Genomic DNA, 16,171 nt, shown 5'->3' on the forward strand with positions numbered 1-16,171 from the left:
ACAGGCTGGCATATAAATGAACCACAGAGCTGCCCAGGTCTTGGGCACAGGCAGAAGCCTGGTGGTCTGTGTCACAAGTGATGTTAAACTTGGGATATCTCTGTGTACCTGGAGCTGCCTGTCCTGTCCATCTGGGAGCAAAGATGGCGGCAGGGAGCCCCTCAGAAAAGTCTTATTGTGCTCAATTAAAAGCTGAGCAGCTGGTTTGCAAGGTGACAAGTCCTGGCTCCTATGAGGCATGCTGTGTGAGTGGCAAGTTCCTCCCACATTATCCCTTACTAAATATCAACAGTTGTCTTTCAAACTGAAGAGTCAACATGTTAGTAATGCTGAGATTCTCATGTTTTCTATTTTTATTAATAATTGTATGTATTTACATTTCAAATATTGTCCCCTTTCCAAGTCTCCCCCTCCATGACTCCTCCTCCCCTTTGCCTCTAAGCAGCCCCCACCCACCCATCCTCTCCCACCTCATCCCTCTAGCATCCTCCTTCTCTGTAGTATCAAGCCTTTATAGAATTAAGCACATCCCCTCCCACTGAGGCCAGACAAGGCAATCCTCTTCTACAAATGCAGTAGGGGCTATGGACCAGCCCATGTATGCTCTTTGGTTAGTGCCTTAGTATCTGGGAGCTCTGAGGGACCTGGTTATTTGATACTGTTGTTCTATCTATGGGATTGCAATCCCTTTCCACTTCTTCAGTCCTTCCCCTAACTTCCATAGGGGTCCCCACGCTCAGTTCAATGGTTAGCTATAAGTATCTGCATCTATCTCAGTCAAGTGCTAGTAGAGCCTTTCAGAGTACAGCCATGCCAGACTCCTGTCTTCGAGTAAAACATGGCATCAGTAATAGTGCCAAGGTTTGGTGCCTCCTCATGGCATGGATTCCAAGTTGGGGCAGTCTCTGGATGGCCTTTCCTTTAGTCTCTGCTCCATTTTTTCTTGTATTTCCTTTAGACAGAAACAATTCTGAGCCAAAAATTTTGAGATGGGTGGGCAGCCCCATCCCTTAACTGGGGCATGACTACTGGAGGTGGTCTCTTCAGGTTCTATCTCACTACTGTTGGGCAATTTGGCCAAGATCATCCCCTTTGGTTCCTGGGAGCCTCTCACATCCCTGCTGTCTGGGACTTTCTAGAGGTTCTTCCCATCCACAACCTTTTGTTGCTGCCCAAGTATGGATTCTTAAATAGTACTTAGATGGATTCATAATCACAGGAGCAGAGGGATAAAGGGGTCTGGGTAGGAGAAGACAGGGGGAGAAATAGAGGGATCAGGACAGGAGAGAAGTCATGCTTCCTATTCTGTACCTCTCTAAATCTTGCATTTCTCACTTTTCCCATTAGCACCAAACCTCACTATCCAAGAGACTAGAGAACACCAAGGAGAACTCTCTTGGTGACTCACAAAAATTTCTTGATGCTTATAGCTTTTTTGTTTAAAGATATATTATAGCCTAGGATATGACTAGCTTACTAATCCTGGGAAAGATCAAAGTGATTTTTGAAGGTCACCCATTAGGCTGAAGACCTCATATGATTAATTCCATATATACCCAAGAGGCCTTTCTCATTATTAGCTAAATACATTTTGCCACTATGTCCCAAGACTGTTTTGATTGTACAGCCTACTCAGTGTTGATCGTTTGAGGGAATAGCTTTAGCTTCATAGTGATTAAAGTGGGTGACACAACTAATGAACTTAGGATGTCACCACATTTATATAATGCTAATATTATAGAAGACTGTGACTTGGGCATGCATTACTACAGCACTTGGGACACCTCCCCCCATTATAAATGCATTATAAATTCCAGATTATGGCATACTAAGCAGTTTTGGTGAGAGCTTAAAATGAGTTGAAGAATCAGGAGGATGGAAGGTTCTTACAGGACTAGTGTCATATACCTATACATGCAACTAGTTTCTGATTCAAGAGCCTCAGAACATTTGAAATCAACTCCTTTCTTCCTTCTTCCAAGATTTTCCCCTGAACTCTGGCTGACCTAAGGACTGGCTAAAAGGACAGAATTCCTTTTTGTTATCCTCCTTGGTGCTCTCCTCCAACTTTATACTGTTATAAGAATATGTGTAACTCACCCCTGAGGGCTCAGATCCTCAAATTAAAATACGGCATCTTTGCTCTCCATTACATTCAAAAGCATTCCATGCAAGGACTTATTTTCAATACTAAGTTTATATTTTAAAACATCACCACTCACCTATTCTATGAAGGAAAAAAATGTCCTTGGGAATTTCTGTTGAACATACTTCTTAACACCAACTACTGATTTTATCTTTAGATTTCATAAAGAATGAGAGAACATCCCAGATCCTGGATTATTTTTAGGTAGAAATCACCACAGAAAATACCATTTGTTCTCACTTTCCTCATTTTACATATTTCTTATCATTTGCGTTGCACAAAGAAGGTAGGATTTGATTTGTAAGACTTTATTGCACTTTTAATATGAGCTGCTCTTTCTGTTTGATTAAGGACTATTATGTCATAAAAGCTTTTAGCAATATCTTAAATTAAACATAATTAGAAAAGTAAATCTTCTACTGTAGAGAGAAGGTACATCACGACCAAATTTTAGTACTTTCTCCTTTAGGAGAAATTATTTTATTTTTATTATTAGCATGCACTTATTGTACAAAGGTCTGTCATGTACCTTTATTATTTTTATCTGCTTATTACTCTTGCTTTCCCTGTTCCTGTGCTTCCCAGTGGTGTCCCTTTTTATACCAAATATTCCTCTTTTTACTCTTACATCCTTTGCATATTTTTAAATCTAGAATCTGCACATGAGAGAAAACAGTGTGATATTTGTTTGCTGCCTCCGGGTTGTTTCACTTAGCCTGTTCTGTGATTTTCCTATAAATGACATCATTTGACTCATGTGCATAGGCCACACTTTTTTTATCCATTTATCTACAGATGGCAACTATGCTGGTTACATAGCTAGGTCATTAGGAATAGGGTAGCATTAGACGTGGACATACAAGTGTCTCTTTTTCTCCACATGCTAGCATTCCTTTAGGTGTATATCAAGAAGTCACATATATAGATCATATGGTAGTAGTTCTATTTTTAGTGTTTTGATAAATGTAGTAGTTTCCATAGTACTTCACTAATTTATATCCCTTCCAACGGTGTGTAGGAGTCCAAGTTTCCATATTCTAGCCAGTGTTGTTTGTTCTCTCTTTTTAAAATTCTTCTTTCATACAATATATTCCAGCTGCAGCCTTTCCTCCCTCCCCTCCCCTCAGTACCCCCCCCCCACTACTCTTCTCCCCTAGCCTCATTCACTTTCTCTTCAGAAAAGAGCAGACCTCTCAGTGATATCAAGCAAACACAGCTTAACAAGATGCAGTAAATCTAGGCAAAAATCCTCATATCAAGGCTGGACAAGGCAAACTAGTAGGAAGAAAAGGGTCCCAAAAACAGGCAAAGGAGTCTGTCTGGGGATGGGAAGGGAGACATGGACTCTCAATGTTACTTTAGTTTGTACTGTCCTGATGGCTAAGGACATCCAATGTTTTTTCAATGTTCACTTTATTGGACATTTGTAGCTCATACTTTGAGAATTGTCCCATTGTCAAAAATCGGACAATTTTCATTGATTCATTAAATTGATTCACTGAATCACCTACTTGTTTGTTGATTGTTTTGGTTCTTTATATATTTGGATACTAGTCCCCCACCAGATATATAACTTGCAAAGATTTTCTTCTATTCTGGGGTCTGCTGTTTCGCTCTGAGTAATTGCGTTTTCCATCTTGGAGCCTCTTCATGCCATACAATCCCATTTATAAGTCACTGCTGTTATTTTCTTGTCTATTAAGATATCTTACAAAACCCTGCCATATGCTTATATCTTGAAGTATTTTACCTTTGCTGTCCTATAGCAGAAAAATCTGCGCCGCATGCCTAGAATCATAGTGTTCAGGACACAGAGGCAAGAGCATTGTAATAAACTCAAGGCCAGCTTGATATGCGAAGTGAGTTCTGGCTAGCCAGGCATAGATAGTGACAAAGTGTAACTATAAAACAAACAAGAGGAAGCCAAAAATATCAGAATGACTGTTATCAAGAAAACAAATGATAAGTGATGCTGATAAGGGGTGAGGGAAGCCCAACCCCCTTTCACTGGTGGAATTATAAACTAGTGGAGCCGCTATGGAAATTTGGCTGTTTCTCAAAAAACAAACAAACAAAAAAACCAAAAACAAAAAAACCACAACAACAACAAAAAAAACCCAAACAATAGAACTACCACATAATCAAGCTATACTACTCCTAGGCATATACCCAAAAGAACTCTATAGCTTATCTCAAGGATACTGGCTTGTCCATGTTATTGTTGCTCTATCCACAATAGCAAGGAAATGGAATCAGCCCAGCTGAATATCAGCAGGTAAAAGGACTGAAAACAGGGGACATACACATGGAATCTTATTCCACATACACATAAAAATGAAATCATGGCATTTAAAGGAAATCAATCAATAATGAAGAATATTATATTAAGTGAGGTAGCCCAGGCTATAAAGAAAAGTACCACATGTTCTCTTTTCATATGCATACCTTAGCTTTTAATTTTTGTAGTTTTCTATTTGTCTGAGAATTACTGAAAGCTAGAAGGAAGTCTCTGAGAGGATTTAAAAGAAGTGTCAAGGGAGAGAGGTAGAGGGCTCATATATATAATATATGGTATGTCATTAAAGGGGGACTCTCTGGTATAGAAGGGTTTAAACAGGATTGAGGACACAGAGATGAGAAACAGGAGGTTGGGAGTCAATTAAAACTATATATGAAAATGCTATATATTAATCTGCTACTTGAAAGATAGAAACTCTAGCTGCTCTCATAAACAGTCAGACTTTAATCTTTGTGACTTTATTATAAGACTATAAATATTTTACTAATTTCAAAAAGAAAAAAGTTAACAGTGGGATATATGAATATATATGAATATATGATATATATATCATATGAATATATATTTTATATATATATATAATCTCCAATAGAAACTCATAAATTGTTATCTTGTAGTAAGAAGACTGGAACTACAGCAATGGTAGCTACTGGTTTTAATGGTTTTCAATGTAAGTTCTTTGGCACTTTGAAACTGTAATTACTTGATAAAGTTTAGATTTAGTAAAGGCTACTAAGAACCACTATACCTGGTTTTAAGCTGTTCTACAGATCCATAGTAATAAAATCAGCATGATACTGGAAAAAAAAACAAAAAACAAAATACAGAGCATAGATAATTAGGGTAGTATTGAGGACCCACTAAGTCTGAGTACCTACAGTTAGTTGCCTTTTGAGAAAAGTGCCAAAAATATACATTGAAAAAAAATCCAGCATTCTTGACAAATGGTATTGAAAAACCATTGAATTTAAACCTGAGGAATATGAGATCCTGGTCTCTCCTCATGCAGAAGACTCAACTCCAAGGGTATCAAGAGTCTAGCATAAGACCTAGTACCCCGAAAGTGCTAGAAGAAAAGATAGGGTGTATGCTTCAGCTAATAGGCCCAGGTAAAGGCTTTCAGAATGATTTATTAGCACAGAGAATAAAACCAACATTGGATACATGTGGTCTGATTAATTTACAAAGCTCCTATAGAACAAAGGAAACTATTACGTGAGCAAAAAGATGGCCCACAGAACAGGAGAAAAATCTTTGCTAGCTATACTCCTGACAGAAACATGGGTGTCTAAAAGACAGAAAGAACTCAAAAAAAAAAAAAAACCCAAAATTAAGAACATTAACAGCTTAGATAAAATCTGGCTATGGCACTAGAGAGCAAATTCTCAAAAGATCAATGCAGATGGCTAGGAAGCATTTTACAAGGTGCCCAGCATCCTTGGGCATCAAGAAAATGAAGGTTAAAAGTACCTTAAAATTCCTCGGGTCTCTGCTTTCCTTAGTTGCCTGTAGTCCTTTTACGGGCTTTCCCCATCCACTGTGTCCTTGGTTAGCTTATGTTTAGGCAGCCATGCTGGTAAGAGTTTATGACATAAATCTGACATCCCTAGGAGACACAATCTCAGAGGAAAGGCCCTGATCCTCTGATGCCTACAATCTTTCCAGCCCCTCTTCTTCAATAGTCCCTGAACCTAACGTGTAGGAGTTGTATTGCAGATGTGTCCATCTGAAGCTGGGCTTCACAGCTCTCCTTCTGATTGGTCGCAGTCATCTGTAACAGTCTCCTATTGCAAAAAGAAGTTTCTTTGATGAGTGCTGGGTATCTGTTTACTTGAGGGGTATTTTATTTTCTGTGTGTGGTTATTGTGAATGGGATTGTTTCCCTAGTTTCTTTTTCAGTTTGATTATTGTTGGTATATGGGAAGTCTATTAATTATTGTATGATAATTTTGAATCTTGCAATACCAAATGACCAGCCATGAAAGTATATAAACATGTAACAAGTAACATTATATAGACTGAGCAGGTTTAAGAGTTTGAGTGTGTGTGTGTGTGTGTGTGTGTGTGTGTGTAACAATTAATAAAAGAGCAAACAAACTAAGAAGGTAGTACTTATGTATTTAGGAATGTGTGTGTATGTGTTCATGTGTGTGCATGTGTGTTGTGTGTGTTTGTGTGTAACAATAATTAATAAAAGAACATACAAACTGAGCAGGTTGTATTTATGTATTTAGAAATGTGTATGTGTTTGTGTGTATGTGTGTGTGTATATATATAAAACAATTAATGAAGAAGGAGGCTATGAGTTTGAAGGAAGGCAAGGAGGGGGTATATGGAATAGTTTGGAGGGAGGAAAGGGAAGGAGAATATTATAATCTTAAAAATAAAAGAAATAATTTTTAAATGTATGCAAACTTCAGGAAAGTATTTCACAGTATCATTTTTTTAGGTTAAAAACTAACTAGACCTTTTTTAAAAATGTATTTATTTATTACATGTAAGTACACTGTAGCTGTCTTCAGACACACCAGAAGAGGGCATCAGATCTCATCATGGATGGTTGTGAGCCACCATGTGGTTGCTAGGAATTGAACTCAGGACCTTCAGTGCTCTTAACCGCTGAGCCATCTCTCCAGTCCCCTAACTAGACATTTTTGATGTGATTCTTTTAGGAGTCTTTTGCTTGATGAGCTAGTGTATTTTTGAAGCCTTATATTTAATCTTTACTAATATTATAATAATATTGCTAAAACTTTTATATTTAGAAGAATGTGGGCATCTTTGTGTGTATAACAATTAGTGAAAAACATACAAACAGAGCAGGCTATATTTATGTGTGTGTGTGTATGTGTGTGTGCACGCGTGCATATGAAAAATCATTATTGTTTTGTCACTTGTCAGTCTAAAACTTACTCTTATAATACAAACTTAAGTATTAGTATTAGACCCCTAGTACAAACCATAAATTAAAATTTCCACACACAGTCTAACTTTTCTTAAAAAGTAGCTTTTATGCCTTATTTTTAAAAAGAAAGCTGAATTGAGAGATACTGTAAGAAGCATAATGTTTTAAAAGAAGGAGATACAGAATAATAATATTATGCTTTAAAAATATATTCTACTTCACCCCAGTCAGAACAGCTATCATGATGAACTCAAATAACAACAAATTCTGTCACTCATATGTTGAGAGAAAAACACTTATAATCTACTGGTCAAAGAATACAATAATATACTCACTTCACTTTGAAATCCAGTTTGGAAGTTTCTTACAAACTAGAAATGGAACTGGCATGTGGCCCAGATATGCCACTTGTTGGCATATTCTCACAGTACTTTATATCTTACTACAGAGACGCTTCTATACCCATGTTCATTGCTTCATTACTTGCAATACCTAGAAATGAAATAAGGTAGATGTCCATCAACAGATGAATGGATTAGAAAAACATGGCCTATGTACACAATGGGATTTTACTCAGCTGCAGAGAAAAGTAAACTCACAGAATTGCTCAGTAAATTGATGGCACCGAAGGAATTAGGCTGAGCGAGGTAACCCAGGTCAAGAAAGACAAATGCCACCTATTCTCTCTCATATGCAGATTATAATTGAAATCTTTCGTTTCAAGTTGTTAACTTGAAACACAAATGGAAACCAGGGAAGTAGAACGAAACATTTGGTGGGGGAAGAGCACAGGACATGGTAAATGGGAGATGACAGTAGTGAGGTCTAATGCCAAGTTAGGGGGTCTTAAGCATAGAAAGGGAATGGGGCTCTAGGAGGAACCAGAGGCTGAAGGGGATATGAAAGTCATAGGAAGCCTACTATCTCACAGCTCAACTTGAAAATATATAAGTTGAAGGATAATAGAACACATGTGAAAAGAAAAGAAGAGAGAATACTATTAAAAGATTAGGCAGGGCTGGAGGCTGTGTGGTAGGGGAGATGAGGATAATGGGCAGGTTAACTAAAACTAAGGATGTATGGTAAAGCCCTATGGAAATATCAGTCGATGTGGAAGCCACCACCAAGACTTAGAAGGCAGTAGGCTGACAGAATAGGAAAGAATGCTGTCTTCTGGAAACAAGGTAGCTATCACACCCATGCTCTCATAGCATTGGTGGTTACTGTACAAAATTGGGCTATTTCAAATCCTGGCATATGTGGGGCAGCTGATCTTCAGGCCCACCCCTTACTGAGGAGTGGTTGACAGTCGATAGTAGCTTAGAAAGGGAGAATCATTCTTTATTGAGGCCACTGATATGTTTTCCATACTGTAGTGAACAATTCCAGACCCATGCACATATGAGGAGTACTGGTCATTCTTACTGTGTTTGCAAATGGATGGATAGATACATACATACATACATACATACATAGACAGATAGATGATAGACAGATAATAGATAGATAATATATAAAGTGCAGAGATAGGTGTGTTGAAGTGTATGAGCAGAATTTGTATAGGGAATTAGGGAGTATAGAAATGAACATACTTGATTTTATATTTGTGTGTATATACACTATATACACATTATATGCATTATACATTATATATTGTACAATACACATATATTTTATACATTATATATACATACTTCATTATATATACATATATACATGTGAAGTATGTTCATATCTACACCACCTAATTCCATGAATGTATGAACATAAATATAATTTTATATGTATTCATTTTTATATATGAATGAAAAGAAAGATTTTTATATACAAAGTCAACACAAATGATTTTCATATGTCTTTCACACCTATGTATAGATAGCCTATCAAGACATCTTTTAAGTAGCAGGCTTCCTTATAGCATCTTCTTATATCTTGGATTAGGTAGGGAAACTGGAGCATTGTCTCGGCTGGAACTCTTGTTGCAGTCAATGAGGTAAAATTGCAGCTAAAAGGCCTTGTTGGTATATTTATTTTAGCTATTTTATTTAGTTCTTATGTCTCTATTTCCCTTCCCATGCTAATCCCATCCCACTGCTAACACAAGGTACAGAGAAAGAAGGTTAGAGGGGGGAGAGGGGACATAAACCTCTGTTAGGTACTTACTGCCAATTAGTGGCATTAGGTTCCTTGGGGCAAGCCCAGTCTTCATCATCAGAATATCCAGCAATCCAGCAATAACAAACAACAGAAAACGCAGCAGCAGGAAGAGCACCAGCCACCACGGGCCCTCTCAGGCTTTCCCATTTATACCCTCTCCAGAGTTCCCAGAATTAACCTTTCTGCAGTTGGCAAACATCACACCACTGCTAGTGCGTGAGGCAAATCATAATCACCTGCTGTGAAGCAGCCTCTTATCCCGCACCTGGGGTTAAAATGAAAACATATCCACATAACATATCTGGGTTTTAAAAGAAACCAAAATTCTCATTGTAAGCCTCAACTGAGCAACAACTGTAGTCAGTGTCTTGTTCGTAGGAGGAAAAGAAGGTAAAGGATGGACCCAGCGTGCTCTGAAGCTGCACTGTGCTCCAGCCCCATCGAGGATGCGAACCGTGATGGAACAAATCCAGATGAAGGGAAATAGCATTCTCTATATTCTCTGCATTTTTCATCCTGTGATATGGACCTGCTTTTTATGGAAAATATATATTAGAGAAAATATGCAGAATAAATAGCTTCATGGGCTCAATAGAAGGAAACACTTTATTCACTGTATATCAGGAACAGCAACAACAAAAAAATCTTTCTGAAACACGGAAAGTGATGGAGCGCTCTCTGTAGGGATTGCTGTCTTTAGACGGGTGCGGGAAAGCCATTCCATTGACTGTTCATTAAGAAAGTCGTGTTTGAAGCCCAGTTTTTGTTGCTCTTGTATATAAACATTTAGCTAAAAAGCTAAGCTAGATCCAATTCTGAAGCAGATCTTTGACATGGTGTTTGCCCAGGTGGAGACACTTATTAAACGTCAATGCCATTGCAAAGTTACTTTCATTGGCTCTGGGTTCGGCTTTATGCATGCAGAAGAACCATAAGGAAGAGTTGATATATAACCACTCCTATCCATCAAGCATGTGAGGAATAAAAACCAAACGTGGAGACCTTACAGCCGTCAGAGCCTTTTAGCTTGTTACACTTATTCAGTTTTTTTTTCATACCTTTGAGGAATATTTTTAGTTTATCTCTTTAACTAGTTTAATCTCCACAGTACTGTATTTGGTTGAATGTTTATTATAACTTAAAAAATATTTCATATGAGAAGCCGTAGAGATGGCTCATCAGTTGAGAACACTTGTGGCTCTGACAGAGGACTCGGTTACGTTCATAGTATTCATGTACCAGCATACATCCATCTGTAACTCCTGTTCCAAGGTACCAGGCACATGCATAGTCACAAACAGCAGGAAAACTCTCATACATATACAATAACAACTTGAAAAATGTTCAGTTTGAATCTGTCCTTTCTTCTCATCTTGCCTTATGGACAATTCCATGCTGTATTATTTTGGTAGCAAGTTAAAGGTGCTTGTGACGGTGATGAGGGTCTCAAATTTTTAACCTTGTAGTAATCACATCAAAACCTCATGAATAACAATAAATAAGTAAATAAATAAATAAGCACAGCGCGAACATATTGCATTTTATATATTAAAGTTACTGGCTGTCAGTCAGGCAGTTCTTGCTAAAACTGGAAATAGTCACTTTCAAATATTCCTTGAAGGCATTCTCATGCTCTGGTCTCCCTAGCTAGGAAAGTCTTCATCGTTTGGAAGTGGAATGAATGGTGTGCTGTTGAAAGTTCACATTAGCATTTTATACCATGTGTGTTCTAGAGTACAAGGGGAAAGATATCTATGTCTTTGGGGGTTCCAAATACAATCTTTAAGTTATACCATGAAGACAGCATTTTGAAGCCATTTTATTCATATTTTTTGAAGTTGTATTAATTTAGAACCTCTTTCCAATTGAATAATGTCTATGATTTAGTATTTGTAGTCTTGCTGTCTGTCTTGAATTCTCAAGTTGAAATAGTTTTCACCTTTCGCTGGTCCAGTCCAAAAATTTTAAGTGTCTTTAAACATGTATGTCCATTGTGAAAAACAAAATGCACAGACTATAATTTAGTGATTTCACTGTTTGTAGATAAGTTCTGCACTTGTTGAAATAGTTTATTCCTGTCCTATTCAGTCATATTAATACATATACTTTTTAATTATTCTTGGGATACTTCATCTATCCCTGCATTCTTGCTGGTGTCTGTGGCAAATGGATAGTACTGATTTGTTATCTTGCTGTCCTCAGTGGGAGCTGTTTGTCCACAAATAGAACAGAGCAGGAAGTGAAAGCCGTGAGAACTTTCCTCTGACCATGGAAGGAAAAGATAAATGTGTTGTTTTCATTGTGGGATAGCACAATAAAATGTTTATTTGTTCCAAGAAGCCATCTCATAGATAACTTGAGACTTTGTAACAAACCAATTATGCACATGAATCTGAAAAACTCACTGAAGTATCTATAGAATTAAACAGCAGTTCCTGACAGTTATTGGGAGGTACACTTAGGGTCCCTGCTCTCTGATATGTAGCAATGCTTTGCGTAGACAACAGTGTTGCTATAATGAATTACTGTGGATGGTGGCACAAATGGCCCCCTTTACTAAGTATTGACTGTGGCACTTAAGAACTTTCCATATCTGATGATGTATTAAGTAACTCGTGAACATTCATGTAAGGCAGTAGCTATGATTTATTATAAAGTTTTGGAAATGTAATTAAAATTTTATGTGAGACTATCTATCTATCTACCTACCTACCTATCTACCTACCTATCTGCCTAATCTATCATCTACCTATACATAAATATATAAAGATTGTTTCTTTAAAATACACACATTGCATTCTATGGTATGCTCGTTTTATTTATTACCCGTATATCTTAGACTTATAGATTCTGAAAATTAGATGTATTCTTATTAATAAGTGTTTGGATGCGAGCCTAGACTCCGGCCCAGTCTCCACTGGGTCCCTCCCCTCAGAGCTCAGGGAACCCAGCAGAAGAAGGGGAAGAGGAACTGCAAGAGACAGAAAGGTGGAGAACACAGGGAGAGCACAGTCTTCAGGATCAACTAAGCAGGGCTCACAGAGCCTGAAATGGCAATTACAGAGCCTTCATGGACGCATGCTAAGTCCTCTGCATACATGTTATATTGTTGGCATAGGTTTGTGCTAAGTCCTCTGCATACATGTTATGGTTGTTGACTTAGTGATTTTGTGGGACTCCTGGCAATAGAAGTAGGGGTGTCTCAGACTGTTTTGACTGTTCTTGGGATTTCTTTCCTCCTAGTGGGTTCCCTCACCCAGCCTTGATGTGAGGGTTTATGCCTGGTTTTCTTGTATCTTGTGCCATGTTTGGTTGATGTAACTGGGAGGCCTGCTCTTTTCTGGGTTGGGGGAGGGAGACAGAGGAAGTAGTGGCTCTGGAGACAGGGAAGGGTAGAGGTTCAAGGAGGACTGGCAAGAACAGAGGGATGGGAAGATGTGGTAGGTGATTATGAGAGAATTGTATTATATGAGAGAAGAATAGCATTTTTTAAAAGAAGCATTGTTAATCAGTGATAAACTACTTCTTAGTCTCTCATTTTCTTTGGCCTAAGTGCTTTGTGGGAGTGTGGAGTAGCAGAGATAAACCTTTCTTTAGCACATCCTCAGATGATCTGATCACACAAAGGTCCTGTAAGAGACTTAATTATTTTGTAACATAGATTGAAGGATCCTGCCCCAGTTAGAATAAATGTTGCAGAGGAGAAATCTCATTGTGAGAAGGAAAATATTGATACTGTGTTTCCTGTCATATTAGGAAAGCAAATCCTTCCAGAAGAAGAGAAAGGCACCATAGAGTGTTTTGTGAAATGCCACATTTTATCCACATAGAGAATAGAAGAATAATTTTAAATTTCCTTGATTGGAAGCTAAGGTTTTGTTTCAGCGAGGAAAAAATGCCAGTGAATGCTGTGAAGGATGTTGCATTATTTAAAATAGTTGTTTTATTTTTTTTCTGGGGGAATATTTTTGATGCACAAAGAGTGACAAGATTGTGTCCTGTGTCCCATTCTCTCTCTTTTTCTTCTTCTAAGGCAGTTGTCTAAGGGGTGGGATTCATAGCAAAAGCCAACTTTAGATGTTGATGTCCCTTCTCCCTGGGGCCCTAATGTGCGGCCTCCCTATAAGCAGCGCAAACTCCATGGATATCTTTTATTTCTCTAGAAGGTGGAGTGGATTTGCAAAACCACCAGCTGGATATGCAAATACTGCCCGACGGCCCAAAGAGCGATGTGGACTTTTCAGAGATTCTTAATGCAATACAAGAAAGTAAGTTTCACTCGGATTTTAAATTCACAAGAGGAAAAAGTGTTATAATATTGGAAAAGGGTAAAAAAAATTGGCAGCTTAGATACTTCAAAACACAAAAGAATAATCACTTCATGTCATAAAAGAGATATTGTACAAAATAATTTTGAGACAAGAAGAGACTAGGAATTGTCCTTAGTTTGTAAAACTGAACCACAAGATACTGGGGTCTTTGGAGAATTCTGTATGCTTACAATATTATACTTTTTAAAAAATATATTTAAAATGTTTTTAGGTTTAGATTAATTATAAACAATGGAAAATCATTTAAAAAAACAATTATTGTTCCTATGCTCAAATACAGGAAGTAAGAACTACATGTTGACCCACGAAGCCAAAACCCAAACCATATTGTCTTGGAGTCATTGATGAAAGACCATGTGTTAGAACCGACTATACATATTGATTATCAGTGAGAAGGCTCTTTTCATACTTTTTCGTCTTCAGTAGCTGTTGGTCAGAATCATATTTGATCAACACTCTTGCTCAATTACAGATTAAGCACTGAGCAGGTGATGTTATTCATTTCGTTAATGGAGCGAATTCTAGAAGATGCTGTCTCCTGATGCTGAACTTGAAAGATTTACATTCGCAGACCATTTTAGGAAAAGCAACAGCAGGTTTTATTTTTCTACTTTTGAATTAAAGACATTCCATTTCTGTACCAATTTCTGTGCATGCAAGTGAGTGTCAGTGTGTGCATGTGTGTGGGTGTGTGTCTGGGGACTGTCTCAGGACTTTGCAAATACCAGGCAAGTGCTTTACTTCTAAACTCATCAGGCTAAATTTCTTATGAATATTCCTCATCCTTTTTATAGCTCTTTCTCACCTTTGTAATGTTTTCTTGATTTTATAAGATGATGAATGGTTTCGTGTTTCATGAGGGATCATCAAAGATGGGAAAATTAACAAAGAATTCAGACAAATTAAACTGGAGGCAGCCGTAGCTTTCATTGCGTCCTTCCATGAATGTGTTCTGTTCCAGATTTAAACATATTGAGACGAAGATAAATCTACGTTTGAAAGAAATGGTTTTAATTAAGAATATACAAGGACCAGTTACCTGTTCTGGATGATCAGTCCTTCGTATTAATGAATAAAAAAAGAAAAAAGGTTCCCCAGGAGGATGATAAATCAAATTAATAGACAAGGGACAGAAAATGACTTTTCATGCAAAGTTATAAATTTATATAATTATGTCATTTGCTATAAAGGATGCTAGATTTTACAGTTCTCAAAGACTTTCCTAAAAAAGTTCCCATGGACAAAATTTGGCTCCACGTAAATGCTGGAGTTGAACTTAATCGATGTGTTTTTAGTACTGAAATAACTTGCATCAAAATAAAGTAATAGTTTATAAGGACGTATTCTTTACAGTAATTGGTCATCAGTAGACCTCAATTAAAAAAGTATTTGTCTAATGTTGTTAACTGTTTGTTAGTTTTAAATGATTATTTCTTTATGAATAGCTCTCACGAATTGAATAGGGGAATACAAATTTGTGAGTATTTCATAAAGTTCAAGATGCCAGAGAATTGGTTCTGCAATTAAGAGCACTTGCAACTGTTGCAGAAGACCCGGGTGTGATTCCCAGCACCCACATGGTGGATTATAACTGTCCATAACACCAGTTCCAGAAGATTTGCACCCTCTTCCTGAAATGCCAGATGGATCCTTGGAATTCCTGTGTCAATAGACTTTCCTGTCACCTAAAGATACAACTCTTTCTAAGAGCCGGAGCTTGCAAGGGCTTAAGGTTTACATAAAAGAACCAGAAGGGAAAGGTTAACTTCCGTCTAACTCTACGTCAGTCTTACACAGATACAGCATAGCTTCCGGTGCAGTAAGTGGGAAAGGAGGAGACAAGTTTCATTAAACTCTAGCCTCCTTGCTTCTCTGTGTGCCCCACTTCCTGCAAAAGATTCTTGATCTGTGGTTCTCAAAAGCTGATATTTTAAAAGAGCATCACTATGACAATTAGAATAAGAAAAATAACTTTTCCAGCATGGAAAGGGGTGGTCAGCATGAAAATCTTACCAATAACTAAGAAGCCTTTGGCAATTATTAGCAGCTGAGAAAGTAAGATTCAGTTTTCTCTAAGATCGCAGCCTCTGGTATATCAACCATGCTCCAGGGGAAGGCACACATCCAAGAATTTATGGGCAGAACAAATCGGACTTAGCCGGTTTAAAAAAAAAAAAAAAAAAACAAAGTCGCAAATTTAGTGGATGGGGAAGGAGGCTAGATCTGGGAGGAATTAGGGTGTGAATATGTAAAACATATAAAATTCTCAAAGGACATATATAACTATTGATATACTCTAAGAATTAGCAGGTTTTTAAATCTTTGATATGAAT

General features: G+C 37.5%; 1 protein-coding gene across 1 annotated transcript in view; it reads left to right on the top strand.

Annotated features, from left to right (window-relative positions):
- The window catches only part of Ano4 (anoctamin 4), a 270,004-nt gene that overhangs the window by 76,931 nt on the left and 176,902 nt on the right, over nt 1-16,171 (top strand). Inside the window, exon 4 of the mRNA XM_052165053.1 lies at nt 13,671-13,775. Within this exon, the coding sequence (XP_052021013.1) occupies nt 13,671-13,775 (105 nt within the window). The remainder of the gene's footprint in view (nt 1-13,670; nt 13,776-16,171) is intronic.

This window comes from Apodemus sylvaticus, chromosome 20 (genome assembly GCF_947179515.1).
Source record: "Apodemus sylvaticus chromosome 20, mApoSyl1.1, whole genome shotgun sequence".
Taxonomy (NCBI): domain Eukaryota; kingdom Metazoa; phylum Chordata; class Mammalia; order Rodentia; family Muridae; genus Apodemus; species Apodemus sylvaticus.